We start from the raw sequence: 21,604 nt of genomic DNA, 5'->3' as shown, positions 1-21,604 counted from the left end.
GTAAAACAGTTTTAAAGAATTCACACACCTCACACTGAACCCAGGACTGTGTGCATGTACCCTCAGTTGCTCAGTCATGTTGGACACTTTGTGACCCCATGGACTATAGCCCACCAGGCTCCTCTGTCCATGGGGATTCTCCAGGCAATAATAATGCAGAGGGTTGCCATGCACTCCTCCAGGGGATCTTCCCAACCCAGGGATCAAACCCAGGTATGCTGCATTGCAGACGGATTCTTTATCATCTGAGGCACCAAGGAAGCCCAGGATTCCCGGATATAAAAGCCACACCTAGTATTTCTCAAGCTATTTAAATAAAGGATCAATTTTTACCAAGTGTCCATGGGTCAGTACTTTTTAGGAAAACAGTAAAATGAGGACTATTGAAAAAAAATAAAAACTAAAATACAAAAGTATAAACTCATATTTAAAAATTACTGAAGCCAGCACCCTTAAAATTACTTTCTAACACTTCTATAAAGAATATAAATGGCTCCCCACAACTCCTGTTCTTATTGGGTCCTGGACTGACAATAAGTAGTTTGCCAACCAGCACCAGCCCAAGGACTATAAATACACTTTGAGTAATAGTGGACTGTGCTCTGTTCTGCTTACTTTCTTCTTACTTACTCATATTACTCCAGGACTTTTCCCACTACCTGATGTTCTCAACTAAAGAAACTTTTTTGCCTACAGAGAGGAAATTAGAGCCCTGATAGCATTGACTCTGGTCTCTTTCTCCCACCAAATTTCTATTTCGAACTTGGTTTTTTTCTCCAAGTTTCTGAACAAAGCTTCCATCTGGATCCTCAGAGATATACCTTTTGTTAGGAACTGGACCTTCCACTTATGCCACTTTAATGAGATACCTGGCTCCATGAGTCATTTCTGGAGAACAATCCCAGGGATTTATCTCAAAGGGACAAGCAACAACAGCCCTAGGGGATTCTATTAGAGCCTTCCTTTCTCTTCCAACACACAAAAAAGACACTCATCCTCACAGAATGTGTATAAGTAACTATATTCCTTAATGGAGGAGAGCATTCAGTGGTTAACATTGTCAGATATTCAGTGCACAACTACTATACAAGTACATGGAAAACATCTGCTTCATAAAGTTCTCTTTGGAATTCAGCATCAGCAATTCTAGTTCTAAAAGGTGAGTGCAGTAATCGTGGATTTTATTTAAATAATTTAAATTTTCACTTGTTCTATGAGAAATTAAAAGAAACTCAACAACTTTGTTTTGTGGCCTCTGTGGAAACTGTGGCCTCAGCAAGATTTGCACTGCAGGGAATAGAGACACAGACATAGAGAACAGACTTGTGGACACAGCTGAGGGTAGAAGAGGGTGGGACAGATCGAGAGAGTAGCACTGAAACATGTACACTACCATATGTAAAACAGAAAGCTGGTGGAAAGATGTTGCATAGCCCAGGGAGCTCAGCTCAGTGCTCTGTGACAACCTAGAGGAGTGGAATGCAGTGGCGAGTGGGAGCGATGTTCAAGAGCGAGGGGACATATGTATACTTATCATTGATTCATGCTGTTGTATGGCAGAAACACAACATTGTAAAACAGCTATCCTCCAATTCTAAAAAAAATTTTAAGAGAAAACAAAAATATTTGCACTGCAGAATGGTCATTCTGGACACCCAAAGCAGACTTCCCATGAGAACCCAGGGTGCAGTGTGGAGGGTCTTCACAGTCAAAGCCACGGCTAAGCTTGTGTAACTGCAGCTATGAGAAGGAGGAAAGAAAGAAACGACTTGATATTCAAGTTTATGAGGCTCTTAGCCCTATCCTCCCTGATCATTATCAAATGTAACCCATTCATTGAGGGAAACTATTGGGAAGAGTCAGAATCCCTGAGCCAGATAGGGAAGCATAAATGGGATGCCACAGAGCTCTAGAAAGACCCATAGGTAGTCAGTGGAGAGGAAGGAAAGGGCAAGAATCAGCTGTTAGATTATGCATATAACTACGAATGACATGGCCCAGAACTAAGAAGGCATCAGATACCATGCTTCCTGACTTCTTTTGGATTTGTGAAAAATCTTCCAACATAGGTTGAAAGAAAATTTATACTTCTCATAAAAATTTTAAATAATTGAAAATCTATCCACTCTTCATTTTTACTTAATGAAAATAGTTGCTTAGCTCTAATGTATGGCCAAACACCTTTAAAGATTTTGCAGGTAGATATAATTTATTTTCATCTCACAACAAAGTTGCTTTATGGGGACAATCATTCCCATTTTACAAAAAACAAAAACAAAAAACTGAGAGAGAGATTCAAGTGTCATGTGGAAGTGACAACAGTTGGACACTGGAAGGATCTGAGTTTCTCATCTCCAGTCTCCATGACTACCGGCAGCACAGACTGAAGCTCACACTGTGTGCTCAGTGAATGCAGAGTTGGCCTCCTGGAACTCTGCTTGAATCAGAAGGCAAAGAGCACACGTGCTCAGTGCTTGGCTCAGTCCTCAGAGGAGAGTACGTTCAGAGGCTGACAGCAGAACCATGAAGGATCTGAAAAGTGTGCGACAAGAGGAATGGAGGCAGAGATTCTATGCATGCTAATTTGGGGAAATGAAGGTAGTGGAGGTTTTCCGACTGTATTCAAATATTTCGGTGTTTTGATACTGAAAGGAAATGTTTTGTGCCATTAAACTCATAGAGGATCGAGTGATAAAACCAAAAACAGATTTCTCATAATAGAGCTTACACCCCTGGCAGAAAGTTTGCCTGTCACTATGCTAGTTTAAAAGCATTTAATAAAGATCAATCAGAAGACATTCTTTATTGAGCTGTAAGTTCTCAACTATTAGTTCATTATATCTCACAGTTCATTCTGTCAAAGAACTAAGACCCACCATTGGAAATACTAAATACTTTTCTATTCTAAAGCAAGAAATTTTAAAGAATTTTGAAGACATTTGTATTGATGTTTATCATTTTTGCTAAATGTTTCACATTTTAAGAATTGAAATAATACTGTTATCAGAACATTGTCTCTTTATGAAAATTAGAACCAATAACACTGAATAGAAAATGTTAATGTTACATGACTCTAAAGCACAAGTTAAAAGGAAGCATGTAAGGAGATACGCTTTGAAAAGTAATTAGAGACAGAATATGAAGCTCCATGAACACCACACTTAGGAGTTGAACATATATTCTATCCAGCATTTCAGTTATGAAGATTACTCAGGAAATTGGCACATACTTGATTGATAAAACTAAGTGAAAATGCAACTTAAAAATGTAATATATCACACGATTACAAATATGTCAATGTGTGCCTGTATGCATGCTCAGTCGTGTTTGACTCTGTAGCACCATGGACTGTTGCCCGCCAGGCTCCTCTGTCAATGAGATCCCCCAGGCAAGAATACTGGAGTGGGTTGTTATTTCCTTCTCCAGGTGATCTTCCTGACTCAGGGATCAAACCTGCGTCTCCTGAATCTCCTGCATTGGCAGGTGGATTCTTTACCAGTGAGCCACTGCAGAAGTCCCAAATATGTCAATACTATTAACATATGACTCATAATTAAAATAAGTCAATATGGATTTTGATGATTGTTAAAGTTGAATAGTAGGTAAAATTCTCTTTTGTTTTTAACTATATGTGAAAAATTAAAAGAAAATGTAGGTAAAAAGAATTTGTAGATCTTCAGAATTTAACTACAAGAATTGAGATTTAGCTGAAATTAATGGAAAAAAATGTGTGCATAAGTGAAATTTTCAAATCTATAGAGTGAATCTCAGATTAACTTATTTCATTGTATAATACTTGAAGAAACATTTTAAAATTATTTCTATGCTTCTCATTCTAATAAGTATAATGTTCTTTTAGTATTTTCACTGAATCTTTAGCATGGCCCAAAATATTACATTGGACTGTAGTAATTTCTGTTTATTCTCTTAATAATTTATCATTAATTCTACTTTCTCAGGACTGTCTCAAAACAGAAGAACTTTGCCTTTGTCACAACACAATGACACAACACAGAGACAATACTAAGCTCTTTAGTGAAACTACAGCCAAGAAGTAAACAAAACAATGAAGATTGTTTAGCATGTTGATTTAGTATTTTCATTACTGTAAATCATGGAGATACTCAATGTAGAACACAGACTCTACCTTTGAATTATGCCTTAAATATATAGGAATGTGTCATATTTTATAATACTTAGCCTGGCTATCACTTTATCCAAAATATGGGATTACAATAGTTCTGATAGTTAAAAGTTGAGAACAGTTATATGTCCAAAAACAGTGGGTGATTAAATGAAGGGCTGGAAGTGGAAGTGTTAGTCACTCAGTCGTGTCCGACTCTTTGTGACCGCATGGACTGTAGCCCACCAGACTCCTCTGTACATGGGATTCTCCAGGCAAGAATACTGGAGTGGGTTGCCATTTGCTTCTCCAGGGGATCTTCCCAACCCAGGGATCGAACATGGGTCTCCTGCACTGTAGGCAGATTGTTCATTGTCTGAGCCACCAGGGGCTAGTGACTCATTATTATGAAGCTATCAAACACCATGTGAGGAATTATAACGTGATAAACTTTTTATGGGCTTCCCTGTCTGCTCAGTGGTAAACAACCCACCAGTCAATGTAAGAGACATGGGTTTCCCAGCCTGGGAAATCCCATGGAGAGAGGAGCCTGTGGGCTACAGTCCATGGCATAGCAAAAGAGTCAAACATGACTTAGCAACTAAACAACAACAACAAACTTTTTATATGAAATGCAAAGAAAAACAATGATAATAAACTTCCATCTGCAATGTTATAATAGTTATATTAAAATATAACAAAGGAGAAAAAATTCCTGGAAATAATTCAGTTCAGTTGCTCAGTCGTGTCCAACTCTTTACAACCCCATGGACTGCAGCATGCCAGGCCTCCCAATCCATTGCCAACTCCCGGAGTTTATTCAATCTCATGTCCATTGAGTCAGTGACGCCATCCAACCATCTCATCCTCTGTCGTCCCCTTCTCCTCCTGCCTTCAATTTTCCCCAGCATCAGGGTTTTTTCAAATGAGTCAGTTTTTAGAATCAGGTGGCCAAAGTATTGGAGTTTTAGCTTCAGCATCAGTCCTTCCAATGAATATTCAGGACTGATTTCCTTTAGGATGGACTGGTTGGATCTCCTTGCAGTCCAAGGGACTCTCATGAGTCTTCTCCAACAGCACAACTCAAAAGCATCAATTCTTCAGTGCTCAGCTTTCTTTCTAATCCAACTCTCACATCCATAATTACCAAATTTGTAATAGTTAAGTTGTATGGTAGTAGCCAGATTTGAGAGGAATTTTTTTTTAACTTCCAAGTGTTTTCCCCCAACATAATTATTCAATTTTCATTTAGAAACAACATAAGCAATTATTCTACTTATGCCACACTAACAGACTTTCTATACACTAATACCTATTTAATCTCTTTCTTTTCTACAAGACTTGGTTTCTCTCAACAGGGAACCTAAATTTTATTCATCTCTGGTTTCCCACAGTATAATCATTATATTGTATAAATCATGCATGAATTCATTTAACAAGTTTTTCTTCAGCACATTTTGCTCCCAAGCACTACTCATTTGTGACACAGGGATAAAACACACCATTGTTAAGGAGAATGTACATTAATTGGGGGTAGTGAAACATAAACACGCAAACAACGCCAACAAAAAAACCATAACTCTATTATAAACCATGTCAATCTAGACATCTTCAAAGTGTGATATCAACACAAAGGAAAGCTTTCTGATTAATTCTTAGAAAGCACAGGTGGCTTTGGAGATAAATGAATCTCAAGGATGAGTTGAAGTCACCCCGGGTATGACAGTGGGAGGTTTGGGGGCATCCAAGTGGGAGAACAAGGATTAAAGGCCAGAGAGGGTAGAGTTCACTGAGGGGATTCTAAAGAGTTCAGGAAGGTTGGATTAGTGCAAGTGTTGGATGGAAACATCCAAAGAAACAAGCAAAGAGACATATGCAGGGGCTACATCAGAAAGTGTACACTTTCCTGTGCTAGAGAGGTTAGGTTTCCTCCTAAAGCCTGAAAAAATCATGCCATTCTTAAAAGAATCCCTTTGGCAAAACTTGCTCTTAATTTCAGGAAGAGATTCCTTTGGCAGATACATTGTGAATTATAAGAACACAAGAATGAAGACAAGGAGGGAAACAGATGAATATAAAGGAAAAACGAGCAGGATCTCAGCTAAAGTAGGGACACTAGCAGTGGAAGAATAAAAATGAGTAAAGTGGAGAGCTAAATTGTAGATTTAGAAATAATCAAAAAATCATCTATAGCACCATATTTACAGACTAGGAAGAGGAAATAATCAGTATGAGTGGCTCTGAGGAATAACCAAAGAAATTTAGGACCAGCCAGAGAAAACTGGAAATGTGTAGAATGAAAGCATAAAACAAATGAATATTCATATTTCCTTTAACAGGAACAATTCCCAGAGGATATGGAAGTTGGAAACCACACCAGTGTGACAGAGTTCATCCTTTTGGGGTTAACAGAGGATCCTACACTTTGTGTTATCTTCTTTGTGGTATTTCTAGGCATTTATGTTGTCACCTTACTAGGCAATATCAGCATAATCACTTTAATAAGAAGTTTTTCCCATCTTCACACCCCCATGTACCTCTTCCTCAGCCATTTGGCTTTTGTAGACATTGGGTATTCCACATCAGTCACACCTATAATGCTTACAGGATTCCTCAGACATAGACTGTCCCTCCTTGTTTTTGGCTGTGAAGCCCAGCTCTGTTCTGTGGTCACATTTGGGACAGCTGAGTGCTTCCTGCTGGCTGCCATGGCCTATGACCGCTATGTGGCCATCTGCTTGCCCCTGCTCTACTCCACCCACATGTCCCCCAGAGTCTGTGTTCTCTTGGTTGGGGTATCCTACCTGGGTGGGTGTGTCAATGCTTGCACATTTGCTAGTTGCTTACTGACTCTGTCTTTCTGTGGGCCTAATCAGATAGACCACTTTTTCTGTGATTTCTCCCCTCTGTTGAAACTTTCCTGCTCAGATGTCTCCATCATTGAAATTATCCCTTCCATCTCTTCTGGCTCCATCATTGTGGTCACGGTGTCTGTCATAGCTCTCTCTTACATCTGCATCCTCAACACCATCCTGAAGATGCGCTCCACTGAAGGGAGACACAAGGCCTTCTCCACCTGCACTTCTCACCTCACCGCAGTCACGCTCTACTATGGAACGATTACCTTCATCTATGTGATGCCCAAATCCAGCTACTCAACTGAGCAGAACAGAGTGGTGTCTGTGTTCTACACAGTGTTGATCCCCATGTTGAACCCCCTCATCTACAGTCTGAGGAACAGAGATGTAAAGGAGGCCCTGAGAAAGGCAAGTGTCAGAATATATTCTTAGGATCCATTCTTAACATTTCAGGTGACCTAGAAATTTATGTTTAGCAGTATCACACCAATTGCTTAAATTGAAATCATAATACTTTTAAATTTTTATTGAAGTATAGTTGATGTACAATGTTGTGGTGATTTCCGATGTACAGCAGAGTGACTCATGTATATATTCTTTTCCATATTCTTTTCCCATTATGGTTTATCACAAGATATTATATATATTAGTAGTTCCTGTGCTATACAGTAGGACCTTATTGTTTATCCTTTCTATATATACTAGTTTCAATCTGCCAATCCCAAACTCCCAATCCTTCCCTCCTCTGCTCCCTTTCCCCCTTGGAAACCACAAGTCTGTCCTCGATGTCTGAGAGTCTGTTTCTGCTTCACAGATATATTCATTTGTGTCATATTTTAGATTCCACATATAATTGATATTCAGTTCAGTTCAGTTCATTCGCTCAGTCATGTCTGAGTCTTTGCAACCCCATGAACGGCAGCACGCCAGGCCTTCCTCTCTATCACCAACTCCCAGAGTTTACCCAAACTCATGTCCATTGAGTTGGTGATGCCATCCATCTCATCCTCTGTCATCCCCTTCTCCTCCTGTCCTCAATCTTTCCCAGCATCAGGGTCTTCTCAAATGAGTCAGCTCTTTGCATCAGGGGGCCAAAGTACTGGAGTCTCAGCTTCAACATCAGTCCTTCCAATAAACACCCAGGACTGATCTCTTTTAGGATGGACTGGTTGGATCTCCTTGCAGTCCAAGGGAGTCTCAAGAGTCTTCTCCAACACCATAGTTCAAAAGCATCAATTCTTTGGTGCTCAGTTTTCTTTAGAGTCCAACTATCACATCCACACATGACTACTGGAAAAACCATAGCCTTGACTAGACGGACCTCTATGACAAAGTTATGTCTCTGCTTTTTAATATGCTGTCTAGGTTGATTATAACTTCCTTCCAAGGAGTAGGCATCTTTTAATTGACATTTTTTGGTGTACATGTATATATATACCACATCTTTATCTATTCATGCATCAGTGGGCATTTAGGTTGTTTTCATGCCTTGGCTATTATAAATAATGTTACTGTGAACATAGGGGTGCATTACCTTTTTTAATTATAGCTTTGTCTGGATATATGCCCAGGAGGGGGATTTCTGGATCATATGCCAACTCTATTTTTCGTTTTCTGAGGAACCTCCATACTGTTTTCCACAATAGCTGTACTGAAAATGTATTACTTCTAACTCTCAATTTTATACACTTGTAAACCAACTGGGAGACACTTTAAATCTGTAAAAATGATATTAATAATTATCACTACTATGTATTAATACCTGTGGGTTTCTAGGACTTTTTCTTTCATTTGTTTGGCAAACAAAAATTTGTACTTCCAATATGCCAGACCCTATTCTAAGTACCTTGGGATGTTAACTGGCTGACTTCTTATAGAGATCCTTTGGGAACTCAGTTGGTTCAGTCATGTCCAACTCTTTGTAATCCCATGGACTGCAGCACACCAGGCTCCTCTACCCGTGAAATTCTCCAGGCAAGAATACTGGAGTGGGTTGCTATGCCCTCCTTCAGGGGACCTTCCAGACCCAGGAATCGCACCAGCATCTCCTGCATACCGACAGAGCCACCAGGGAAGCCCCCCAAACCCTGTGAAGTGTACTATTATTTCTATTTTACAAATGAATCATCTGTGGCACAGAGACATCATGTAGATTGCTCAAAATCATGCAGCTAGGAAGTTTTGGGACCACTGTTTGAATCTAGAAATCCTGGATTCAAAACCACTATGCTTCTCCATTAAATTTTTCACAGTAATCCCATGTTCCTGGTGTCATAAATTTACTTCAATTTACAGATGAGTATATCGAGTGCTAGAGGGTTCCAAGAGTTTGTCTGGAGAGATGTGAACTCAATTCTTCTAAATCTAACAGCATCAAGTCCTTGGATTCCATGCCCTTGATCTACACTCTGAACCACAATCAGTCCAATGACCTCAGCACTGTTACTGATCTAAAGGATCTGAGCAGGATCAGCAAGACTAAATGGTTCCTTTCTTAAGTCTTCTGAACAAACTCTACCCCAAGAAGATCTAGGTTGTGAAGACTCCAAAAAAAGGAAATGAATGTGAAAACTGGATTGATATCTATCTATCTATAGAAAATAAGGTCTGGATGCCACAATCACATGATTTGACTGGAAGTCTATTCATATTTAAACACATTAATAACAAATACTCCCATCTGGCACAATGTAGTCTTCCTTATCTGTAGGAACTTTAAAGAGCATCTTTTAATTCTAAGCATTGCAATTAATATGTTAACAATAGTTATAGTTCCACAATCTAGATTTATTAAAAGATTAGAATCTATTTAAAAAGCTAGAAATATTGTCTAAGATTGTACTAAAATATATTTCTTGTATAATAAGCCACCCATATTAACATCACTACTGGAAAGGGTGAGGAGAGATTTTTCTGGAGTATAGGAATTCCTAACAGAACAAATACTGAGGCAACTCTTTAAAGCACCTGGAAGCAACACTTTGATCATAAAAGTCCTTGTCTCAGCAAAATGGAGCAAGAGAAGTGAAGCATGGAAAACATAATTTAAAAACAAAATGGAAAATATTTATAATGTACCACTATAAAATGTATTCTATCTATAATATCACAAATTTTAAGTGGAAAATATATAACAAATACTAAAAGTTAACAAAGATCATTTAAAACACATAAAATTATTAAATAATGGTTAATGGGATCCATGATTCTCCACTTACAGCACATCTTACAAAAATGTGTAGTGATTTTGCCTTCCATACCAACCAATTGAAAAAGAATATGTAGTCAAAATATCCAGATATGAACTTGATGCTCTTTTCTTTCATTCAGTTGTGACATAACTGTTTGGAGGTAGTGTCAGACTTCACAGATTTAAGGCTCAGTTCCACAACTCTGCCCTGCCTCCAGACACCAGCTGTAAGCAACAGGTCTCCAGGGTACCCACACTTCTGTCCAACTTGGCTACAAAGCCATGGAGTCTCACTGCACTCTTCCAGGTTTGATCATTTGCTGGGATGGGTTCACAAACCTCTTGAAAACATTTGCTTACATTTTCCAGTTTATCATAAGAGATATTATAAAGGACAAATGAACAGTCAGATGGAGAGATATAATGCACTGGGTCTGAAAGGGTTTCCAGGATAGGAGCTTCCATCACCAGAAAGTTGGAGTGTATAACCCTTCCAGCATGTGGATCTGTTCAACAACTTGGAAGCACCACACAGTATAGTATTTTCATGGAGGCTATGTAATCAGTCTTCATCCTCTCCATCCTCCCTGCAGAATAGGGTGTGGGCATAAAGTTCCAAGCTTCTTATCATAGTTTGGTCTTATTGATGATCATCTCTCATCTAGAAGCTATACAGAATCCCACCGAGGGTCTCCTCATTCCAACAAATGATACCCACCAGGAAGTTCCAAGGGTTTAGGAGTGTGTCAGGAACCAGGGTTAAAGAACAAATACTTGAACAAAAGATGCATCTAGCACCCCTGTCTTTCAGGAACTTATGAGAGTTTTAGAGCCCTGTGTTAGGAACTGGGGATAGAGACCAAAGATTTATTTCTATTATATCACATTGCACCCCTGGTATGTGGCTATGGATCCCTCACAGCAAATGACCATAAAAGAATGAAGTTAGAATTTCATTTGGTCATTGCTAATTATTCAGTCCATCACCATAACATATGAATCTATGGCTGATTCATATCAATGTATGACAAAACCCACTGAAATGTTGTGAAGTAATTAGCCTCCAACTAATAAAAAAATTAAAAAAAAAAAAAAAGAAAAGGTCCTCCAGGGCAAGGCTATTACAGGCTTCCATTTATCTTGTCACGTTCTAAACACAGGAATGGTCTCAGCAATATATGGCTTCACATTTTTACCTTTAATTGAGGTAGGAGACAATATCACCTCTTGCCCTATCTTTTAAGGTGTAAATGTAATATTGGATTTATTATAAACACCATTTCTAATTGTCCTGTAAAAATCCCAAGTGCATCCTGACTCCCATGACTTCTTGGAATTTAGTTATATAAACTCTAAAAGTCCTGAATATAGAACCAGTTTCCCTCTGGGCATTTTGAACTCATATCTCAAAGTGTTCATAGATCTCTGTATTTCACATTGGGTATCATCTGAGCTTTGCTAAATGGGAATTACTGTGACAAAAAATAATTTCCTGATCAGTTAAAATTTACATATATCTCAGCATATTTAGGAGAAATTCGGGGGGAAAGTGGAGGAGGGACCTCAAACATTGATAATTTCCTGACATTGTGACCTCAATCTATAAAAGGAGCATTTGATCAAGGTCTTTAGGTTATTTTATGTGTAGATGTGGGATAGGCATTCATCCACACTTGCTGAGCCCTTATTATATTCTAAGAACTGAGTAAGCATTGAAGATATATTGATAAATTGAACAGAGATATGATGTGTAATAGCACAGAGCTCTCGTGCAGTTTAGATTTTGAAGGGAGAGACTCTAGAGGATAAATAAACCACATAAATATAGAACATATAAATGGTTGGAAGAAACAAGTAAATTGGGATGATATAATTTATAAAGGGTAATCGTAATGGTGTGAGTGATTTCCTAGAGAGTATGACAAAGAAGGCCACTTGTAGGTGGTAGTTGAGTAGAATGTTGAAATATAAGAAAGACCCACTGACATGGAGACTGGAGGGAAAACTGCTAGACAGAAAACAGCCAGTACAAAGACTCTGACAATCTCAAGCAATAGAGAGGCCATGGTAAAACAGGAGGAAAGAGAGGCACAGAAACAGTTCATGGAGAGCTTCATCAACCATGACAAAGTGTTTGAGTTTTGTTGTAGAAGGAACAGGAAGCCAATAATTAAAAAAAAAAAAAAACAAAAAAAAACCAACTACTAATCTGATGTGAATATATTATTAAAAGTTTACTCTGGTTGTTTTCAAAAGTTGATTGTAGGGGAGTGGAAGTAGGGGACCAATAAGGTTAATGGTCAAGATCTGAGATGATGATACATTAGGCTGGGGGTGGGGGTTGCAGTGTACTTAGAAACTCACCTGTTCAAGATCCAGTTTATGTAAAGCACCAAAAAGGAATTGCTGATGAAATTGTGTGGAAGATTAAAAATAAAAAGAGTTGAAGATATCTCTGAAATTTGGAGGCTTAGGGAATTATATTAGCTGAAGAAAAGTGATGTACTATGGTTGTGTAACAAGTCACTCAAAATCATATTATCATAGGCATTATTTTGTGAGGCAGAAATTCTGGTTGCCTTTGTCTCTTTTCTTCAATCATGACTTCTGTGTGTATGGGGTCACTTGCTCATTCATGTCCAACTCTTTGTGACCCCTGGAAAAGGAAGAGTGATTCAGAGGATAGAATTAAAAGCTCAAAAGGAAGAGCCAAGAGCCACAGAGACTTATTACAGGGAGTAGGATTAGACTCTGATCAGAAAAATAGCAACATGTGTCTTGTGGATTTTAAAATTTCTACGGGCCAGTGTTTCTATGTAACTCCTGTATTCCATCTTTATGAACAGGAGTATTTACTGCAGATTTTCTACCCTGTATCAACAGAGTCTTATAGATAGGTGGCATAGTGGTGAAGAACCTACCTACCAATGGAGACACAATAGATGTGGGTTTGATCCCTGGGTCAGGAAGATCCCCTGGAGGAGGGCATGGCAACCCAGTCCAGTATTCTTGCCTGGAGAATCCCATGGATTCTTGACTGGAGCCTGGCAGGCTACAGGCCATAGGGTCGCACAGAGTTGGACACTACTCACTGAAGCAACTTAGCACATGTACAAAAGGAAGAAACATCAATTTTTAAAAATTAATTTTTTAAAAAAAGGAAGAAACAAGTCAAAGGTCTATCAACTTAAGAGTAGATAAATAAAAAGTGGTCTTCTCATGCAATGGGACATTTTTCAGCCATTAAAAACGATGAAGTACTGATGCATCCTACAACATAAAGAAACCTTGAAAACATTATGCTAAGTGAAAGAAGTCAGTCACAAAAGACCACATATTATAGGATTATACTCATATGACATGTTCATAATAAGGAAATATATAGAGACAGAAATAGATTGTGGCTGCCTGTGGCCGGGGGCATCTAAGATGATATTAAAAGATACAGGAGTTCTATAGAAGGTGATGAAGGTGTTCTAAAATTGACCATGATTATGGTTGCATATATCTGTGAATATTTAAAAATCATTGACTTGTACACTTTAAATGGGTGACTAGCATGGAATGTGAATTATATGTCAATATAGCTATTAAAAACAACTTTGTGGGCTTTCTGTGTATCAGATTTAAATTGATTCCATTATACAAAATCCACACCCATAAATCTCTTTCAGATAGCTCTTCCTCTGGTATTTTGTGACTTGATTTTGAGATTTTTTAAACTGCTTAAAAAAAAAAAAAGTCTATGAAACATGCCATTAAGATTCTTAGAATGACTTTTGTATAGCTGAGAGTCAGCGAGGTCTTAGATCTTTCTGAGGTCTTAACAAAGGCTCTTACAGTTCAAACCAGATCTGATCTTTGATCTGAAGCCATTTCTTACCTTGAGAATATTTTTCTGGAAAAAATAGTCTTATTTTCAAACTCAGCAAGATATGGCTCCCTTTTATGTTTTTAAATTTTTTCAAAAGAACCAAAAAATCCTTCTGTAGTTCACAACTCTCTTACATTTTAGCACAGGCAGCTATAATACCCGAGATAGAAATTTTTACATTCTTCCTAGAAATCTTCTTAGTCAAATTCAAGAGTATAAAAGGCATCCTTTATATTTTCCATTTAAGCCCAAGTGACAATACTGACAAATACTCCACCACTACCTGTCAAGTGTCTTTTCTTTAATTCTTAAAATATTTTCCTCACTATTTTTCAAACCCACACTATCTATAAGAACCTTCCAGGTGTCAATAAAAGTCTCCCCAAGGCTCTTTCCACTTCTACACATAGTTCAGTCCCAAAGCTAATGACACAATTTTGGTTTCTGTTACAACAAAATCTCTTTCAGGTGAAATTTTACATAGACTTGAACTGCATTTACTATTTTCCCATTTTTAAAAAATTAAACATGATCTTTATCTATTCAATATATTTTAAGAATGAGTTAGATTTAAGTGATGATAGCTGCATAGATCTTATTATCTAGGTGGGTTGGTTAGTGAATTATGTGGCAGGACCTCACAGTGAGAAGAGACAGTAAAATTGCTTTCAAAATTATTATTAAATTGGTTGATTCAAGTCAGTCTTCAGAGGTGCTGTGGAAATAGCCAGGAAGCACATGAAAAGATGTTCAACATCACTAATTATTAGAGAAATGCAAATCAAAGCTATAATAAGATATCACCTCATACGAGACAAAATGACTACCATCAAAAAATCCACAAACAATAAATGCTGGAGAGGGTGTGGAGAGAAGGGAACCCTCCTACACTGTTGGTGGAAATATAATTGGTACAGCCACTATGGAGAATAGTATGGTGGTTCCTTAAAAAACTAAAAATAGAGCTACCATATGACCCTACAATCCCACTCCTGGGCATATATCCAGAGAAAAACATGTTACTAAAGGATACATGTATCCCAATATTCATTGTAGCACTGTTTACAATAGCCAATACATGGAAGCAACCTAAATGTCCATTGACAGAAGAATGGATAAAGAAGATGTGGTACATATAGATAATGGAACATTACTCAGCCCTTAAAATGAAAGAAATAATACCATTTACAGCAACACTTATGGACCTAGAGATTGTTATATTAAGTGAAGTACAACAGAGAAGAGGAAATATCATATGGCATCCCTTTTATGTAGAATCTAAAAAGAAATGATAGAAATGAACTTATTTACAAAACAGAAACAGACTCACAGACTTAGATAATGAACTTATGGTTGCCAGGGGGAAGAATCAGGGGAAGGGATATAGAATTTGGAGTGGACATGTACACACTGCTATATCTAAAATAGATAAAAAAACAAGGACCTACTGTATAGCACATGGAACTCTGTTCACTGTTGTGGCAACCTGGAGGGGAGAGGAGTTTGGGACAGAATGGGTACATGTATTCATATATACAAGGCTGAATCCCTTTACCGTTCACCTGAAACTATCACTACGTTGTTAATCGGCTATATCCCAACACAAAATTTAAAGTTTTTAACATTTTTATGGTGGAGTCTTATGGTTTTCTTTACATAATATCATATGATCTGCAAACAGTGACAGTTATGCTTCTTCCTTTCTGATTTGGATGCCTTTTGTTTCTTTTTCTTGCCTAATTACTCTGGGATTCACAATTATTCATAATCCTATCAATATCCACCAATCTGTACTTATATCCACTTTTACCTCCCTTGTATTCGTTATTTAGACTTTCTATTCTTAAAAAAGAATTAGCGCAATAAGTCCAATACATCACCATAAAAATCAAATATTTAGCATTTTTGGTCCTCTCTGTTGTGTGGTTGATTTTGTTTAAAGGACCTACAAATACGTCCCTCTTTTTTTGTTTGTTTGTTTGTTTGTTTTGGTCACGATATGGCATGCTGGATCTTAGTTCCCTGATTAGAGATTGAACAGATGTCCCTTGCAATGGAAGTGTGGTGTCTTAACCACTGGGCTACCAGAGAAGTCTCTGTGTGTTGATTTTTTCATTTAACATCTGCTATCTGTTTTATCATTTTTTTATCTTACAATCCTGGGTTTTATTTTTCAACTAAATTAACACAATGTTACTGATTTTAAATTTTTTCTTGTCTAGTATTTCTATTAAAACTTTCCTTCCAAGAACTGATATATATATATATAGTAATATATATAAGTATCTATCTAGTATATATCTAAGTTTTATAAGTTTTATATGTATGATTCAGTTGTTTTCTAATTTCCATTTGATTTTTGCTTTGATTGAGGGGTTCTTTAATGGTATGCTAATTCATTTCCAAATATATGAATGTTTTCTAGTTGTCTTTTATTATTGATTTCTAGCTTTATTGCATTACATTTAGAGAATGTTATTGAAAGATACTGAAATAAACTGAGTCTTGCTTTATTTCCTAATTTCTGCTCAATTTGAAAAATACACTGGTAGCATGTAGAATTGTACTCAATATGTTATGTGGCACCATGAATGGGAGGGGAGTTTGGGGGCGAATGGATACATGTGCATGTATGGCTGAGTCCCTTAGTTGTTCACCTGAAACTATCACATTGCTTGTTAATTGGCTATACTCCAATACAGAAAAAAAAAAGTTTTAAAAGATATATACTGGTTCTTGATTAATGCTCTGTTTCCATTTCTAGGAAGATGGTTAAAAGTGTTAGTTTAAAAATCTGACATACACATTTCCTCACAATTGAGAAGAATTACATGACTGTAGCTCCATTTTCTAACAGAAAATGACACTGTTATTCCTATTACCCTTCCTGGAGTTAACTTACATTGCATTTGAAAGAGTAGTGGCTGAAAATAACAGCAAAAATAGACTGATGATCTAAATAGAGAGACATAGAACAGCCACAACATGCAGCCTCCTCTGCCTTCAGCAGATCATATCACAGACAACCATAGAAAATCAGTTATATTAATTCAGAATTCATAACTGTCCTCTGAATAGATACATAAGAAAAAAGTACCAGCTCTACTAATTAGAGCCATTTAGCTGGAGGCAGAAATCCTAGCACCACAAAAGATAAATGCAGTTAGTCTCACAGACAGAAATTCAGTCTGTAGGACTATGTGACTGGCAATGGTAGATAAGGGTTTCAAGTAGCTCCAGAGAAGGAATCTGGGCCAGTAATCAGAACCCAATGCTTATACTTAATGTTTTTAAAATCTTGGCTGTGCATAATAAAGTGCATGCTGTCGTCATTCCTATGTAGGCACTGAGACTGTCCCCGGACAAATTCTCCAAAAACAGAGCCTTAGCCAGCAACTGTATGCAAGTTATTTGGTGAGGAATCATCTCAGAGAGAAACTGTGAGGAGGAGAGAAGCAGGATAGGTAAAGGAGTTTTCAGACATAACAGACTTCAGAACGAGGAAGGTGTAGAATTTAATCAGGAGATGGTGTATTGAGTGGCTTGCCACAACTTTGAGGTTATGAGAACAGATATTGGAGATAAGACTTGATAGTACATTAGGTGGAAGATAACGCATGGTGGTGGGGAAGACTCTAAAAGCCAAAGCTGATGATAAAGGCAAACAGGAGCAATTTGTGGATATCACAATTGGCAATCAATAGCTGAGTATTTTCTTTCTCAGCAAGGTCTTTCCCAGCAGAGCCACCTCATTAGAAAGTGCTCATACTGTGTGTTCATTCTCTGTTACTCTCTTTTTTTGAATGTTTCTCCCAGCAATAGATTCTCATGCCATGCCATTCCCTTGCCCAGTGTATTAGGAAGAGGAAACCTGAGAGATGGCAAATTTTCAGAATTATAAAATAAACAATATTGTGTAGGAAACAAAATATCTCTGAGGGAATCATCTACATCCCAAGATTTTTTTAAAAAACAAGTTGAGTTTCCACCATTTCAATTGTTATTCAGAATCTTAAGTGCAAACATCACTAAAAAATTCTCTATGGTATGTCAGAAAAACATTTTTGACAACATCACATGAGATAACAGATGGACAGAGCACAAGATGCCTGGTATCTAAAGCAGTAGTCTCAAAATATTGGTCTCTGATGGCCTGAGGAATCTCTTTAAAATCTTTTTTAAGGAATAGAGAATACAACCTTTATGTTATAGGGACTTTAATGTCAGAGGGAATACTCACAGACATTCAAAGGAGAAAAGCAGCCTTAAAACTTCCCCCTGAATTACGGGATACATGAAATCACAAGAACTGCAGAAAGCCACACCTGAATTGTGGGACTGTCAGTTCTTCCTCCAGTGTAATAAACTCATGATTTTAAGGGACTGGAAGGTAATTATCCTGCTGTGAAAGGTGGGAATTTTAGAGCTTTTTCTCTTTAAAATTATTGTATATCTTCTAATTTTTATTCTATTGAAGAGGAGAAGTTAAAATTTTGCATAATCTCCTTCTCCTTATGCCTCTGTAACTCAGCTTGCCCCTTGCAAAGTCTAGATCACGTAGGTCACATAGGTCACGTAGTCTCAGAAAGTGGAGACTTGCAATTCTAGGAGCTGGAGTTTATCTCACTCATCCTTGTCCTGCTCTTTGCAATCGCTTGACCCCTGAAAACTTGCTTAATCATGCCTGTTTGTGTAAAGGTCAGGCATCCCCCTACCATCTTGACTGCTGCTCCCTCGCACTCGAAACCCCTTAGTTTAAACCAGCCTTTTAACATCTAGTGTTGTCCACTACTGTCTGTCTATAAAAACTCTGTAATCCCTTTGTTCGGGGCTCAGAGCTTGGAGTATTAACTCCTCTGGGCCCACCGGTGTAAATAAACCTAAGTTCTCCAACTCTCCGAGTGTGGTGCTTGGTTTCTTGAGTACTGGTTTCTGCAGCATTATATCTTCTAATATTCTATATCTTCTATAATCAAGTACCCATTTGGTATTAACAGCCTGTTATATTAAAGAAACTATAAGCAAGGATAAGCTGGACATTTACAGTGTTGAAATTTACAGTGTTTACAATTCCTTGGAAAATTACAGGGAATTTTCAATTCCCTGTTCCTGGTAGAGGAACTCAGAAAACTGCATGCGGGAAGCTTTTAAGAACAGAAAAGAGAATAGAATGGTAAACCCAAGGCAAAAGCCAGGTGAATAGAGAGAGTAAGACTTGGTTAAACAAACAGAAGGACTGAAAAAACACTATAAATCTTGTTCTCCAGTGCCTGACAAGGTGATGGGGAGAATGGAAACAAAGCCATGCTGACATAACTTTCTATTACTACTGTTGTAAAATATACGAAAAAAAAAATGTTATCAGCATATTTGAAAAGAAAAGCGTGATAAAAGTCAAAAATTCTCAACCAAAATTAATAAAGATTATGCAGAGTACCTAACCCTCATTCTGCAGACATTTCCCCTTGGAGCGGCTTGCAAAAAACTTGTAATGAATTTGGGTGAGGATACACTATTTGCATAAAGCTCCCCTAGCCATTCTTGCTATGCCCCTTGGTGATGACCACTTATATAGGTCAATTGTAATTTGATACTACAGTAAATGGGGATCATGTATAGAATTCAAAAATGGTAGTTTCTTTCTCCTAGATTTTAAACAACCATAGCTGGAGTTTTGAGAAGTGGTTGTAAATTAAGTTTAGCAAGAATGCAGAAAGCATCTATACATGCATTCACGATGCTACATGACAGTATTCTTAAAACCATTTAAAGAGAAACCAACTATCTTTAGTACTAAGTAGAGCAAGTGGTGTATTGAAGAGGAGTTAATAAATGCGCTGAAGTATAAGCATGGAGGCTTTCTGGAGAACATGGTTGTTCCCCGACCCGTGCCCCACCCCCACCCCTGCCCTGGCCCCCTAGCCTCTGAACTAACCTTAGTTAAAATTCTACAGTCACTAGGCTCTAGATGCATTTGGGGCATACAAAATTTTTAAACAACTCTCTGCTCTAAGCATACATGCACACACGCATGCACAAACCTCACAATAAACTGATGTGAATCTAGAAGAAGAAATGACTAATACACATAGGAAGGTTTGAGAATTTCAAGGGAAGTGGCATTTTAATTGTCTTTCTAAGAATGCTCTTTTAGCAGTCAGAAAAGGGCAGGAAGAACACTATCAGAAAACATGTGCATAGAAGAAGAGTCATGAAGCATATATAATTTTTTTTTAACAGTGGGATGGTCCCCATTTAGGAGAGGTTGGGGGCAGGTTCTGAATGACAGAACCAAAGTAGCTGTTCATTTTTTCATCATAGAGCTCCTATGTGTTTGGTTACACTTTGTGTTTCATGTGTTTCATGTCATATTTGAATGACAGAATTGAATTGACAGAAATATACCAATTCTGTCATATCATACAGAATCTGTAATATTCTGAAAATCTTACATTCAATACATGAAGGACATTTTGGCCTGGAAATGTGTCAAAAGAAATGGGAGCTTCCTATACGGTAGAATGGTAAATTAGAGAGTCATACAAGGTAAGTGATAGTTAAAGCAATAAAAAAAAAAATGTTTCCTTTAGAGGTAAATAGACAAAAGCCTTCAGAGGAGAGTGGAAGGGTCTCAAAGACAAGCCATTTGGGTCTAGAAAGATTGCTTGGATAGACGAGTTTCCCACCTTAGGGTCTTTGAATTGGTTGTGAACCATGCAGTTAATGCTCTCAAGGGCTTCCCTGACTTCACAAACCACAGTAGCCATTCATTTTTTCATCATAGAGATCCTATGTGTTTGGTTACACTTTATGTTTCATGTGTGTATATTGCCTGTCCCATCATAAACATGTAGTCAGTATATGTTGAATAAATTCACAACTTCTGTAATCACCTAACCACTCTAAAACTCACTTTACATTTATAAAATCAAAATAGAAAATTCCAAGCTCCCAGACTTGTGAGGACCATGTGAGGCAGCTCTGTCTAGCCCCAGCATATTGTCTGACATATTATGGGTATTAAGTGGGTGCTGGTTACCTGTCCTGACTCCTCTTGTATTCTTTGCCCATAGCTACAGTGCAAAGAGAAAAAAAAGTAACTCTTCAAATGTGTTAGTCTTACAGAATAATTTCCAATTAGTGTTTATGTCTCTTGCACACTCCTTCATTTTCCACCACTGATTCCTCCCTTTTTTCTTCCCCTTCCCCTTCAACAATGATTGAAGTTAAAATCAAAATTCTGCAGAGTATTTTTATGTCTGTCTTCACCTCTTATGAGAGTAAATGTTTAATGAAAAATTGAAATAGAAATATTATTTAAAAAATTGATCTGAGGAATTTGAGTTTATTCCATTCAGGTCTGCACTTCAAAGTAAACCACTTTGCTAGAAAATGTCCTGGAGGTTTTGCTTAAAAAGCCAAAATTTGATTAGAACATTATTACCAGAATACGCCACTCTGAGACATTGCCTTCAAAATCATTTTGACTCCAAGCTAGTCCATTAATATTTTACTAGGCATCTGGGAAAAAAATCTTCAATTAGAAATTATTAAGAACT

The 21,604-nt window shown here is 37.6% G+C and overlaps 1 protein-coding gene across 1 annotated transcript; it reads left to right on the top strand.

Moving 5' to 3' along the window:
• The first annotated feature begins 6,480 nt into the window (after positions 1–6,480).
• Positions 6,481–7,413, top strand: LOC122692713 (olfactory receptor 491). Its single transcript, XM_043900581.1, has one exon. It carries the CDS (start codon positions 6,481–6,483, stop codon positions 7,411–7,413), a length of 933 nt encoding a protein of 310 aa, XP_043756516.1.
• The last annotated feature ends 14,191 nt before the right edge of the window (positions 7,414–21,604 follow it).

The sequence above is a fragment of the Cervus elaphus genome, chromosome 1 (assembly GCF_910594005.1).
Source record: "Cervus elaphus chromosome 1, mCerEla1.1, whole genome shotgun sequence".
NCBI classification, from domain to species: Eukaryota; Metazoa; Chordata; class Mammalia; order Artiodactyla; family Cervidae; genus Cervus; species Cervus elaphus.
The sequence above is the reverse complement of the archived record's forward strand: the minus strand, read 5'-3'. Positions and strand labels throughout refer to the sequence as shown.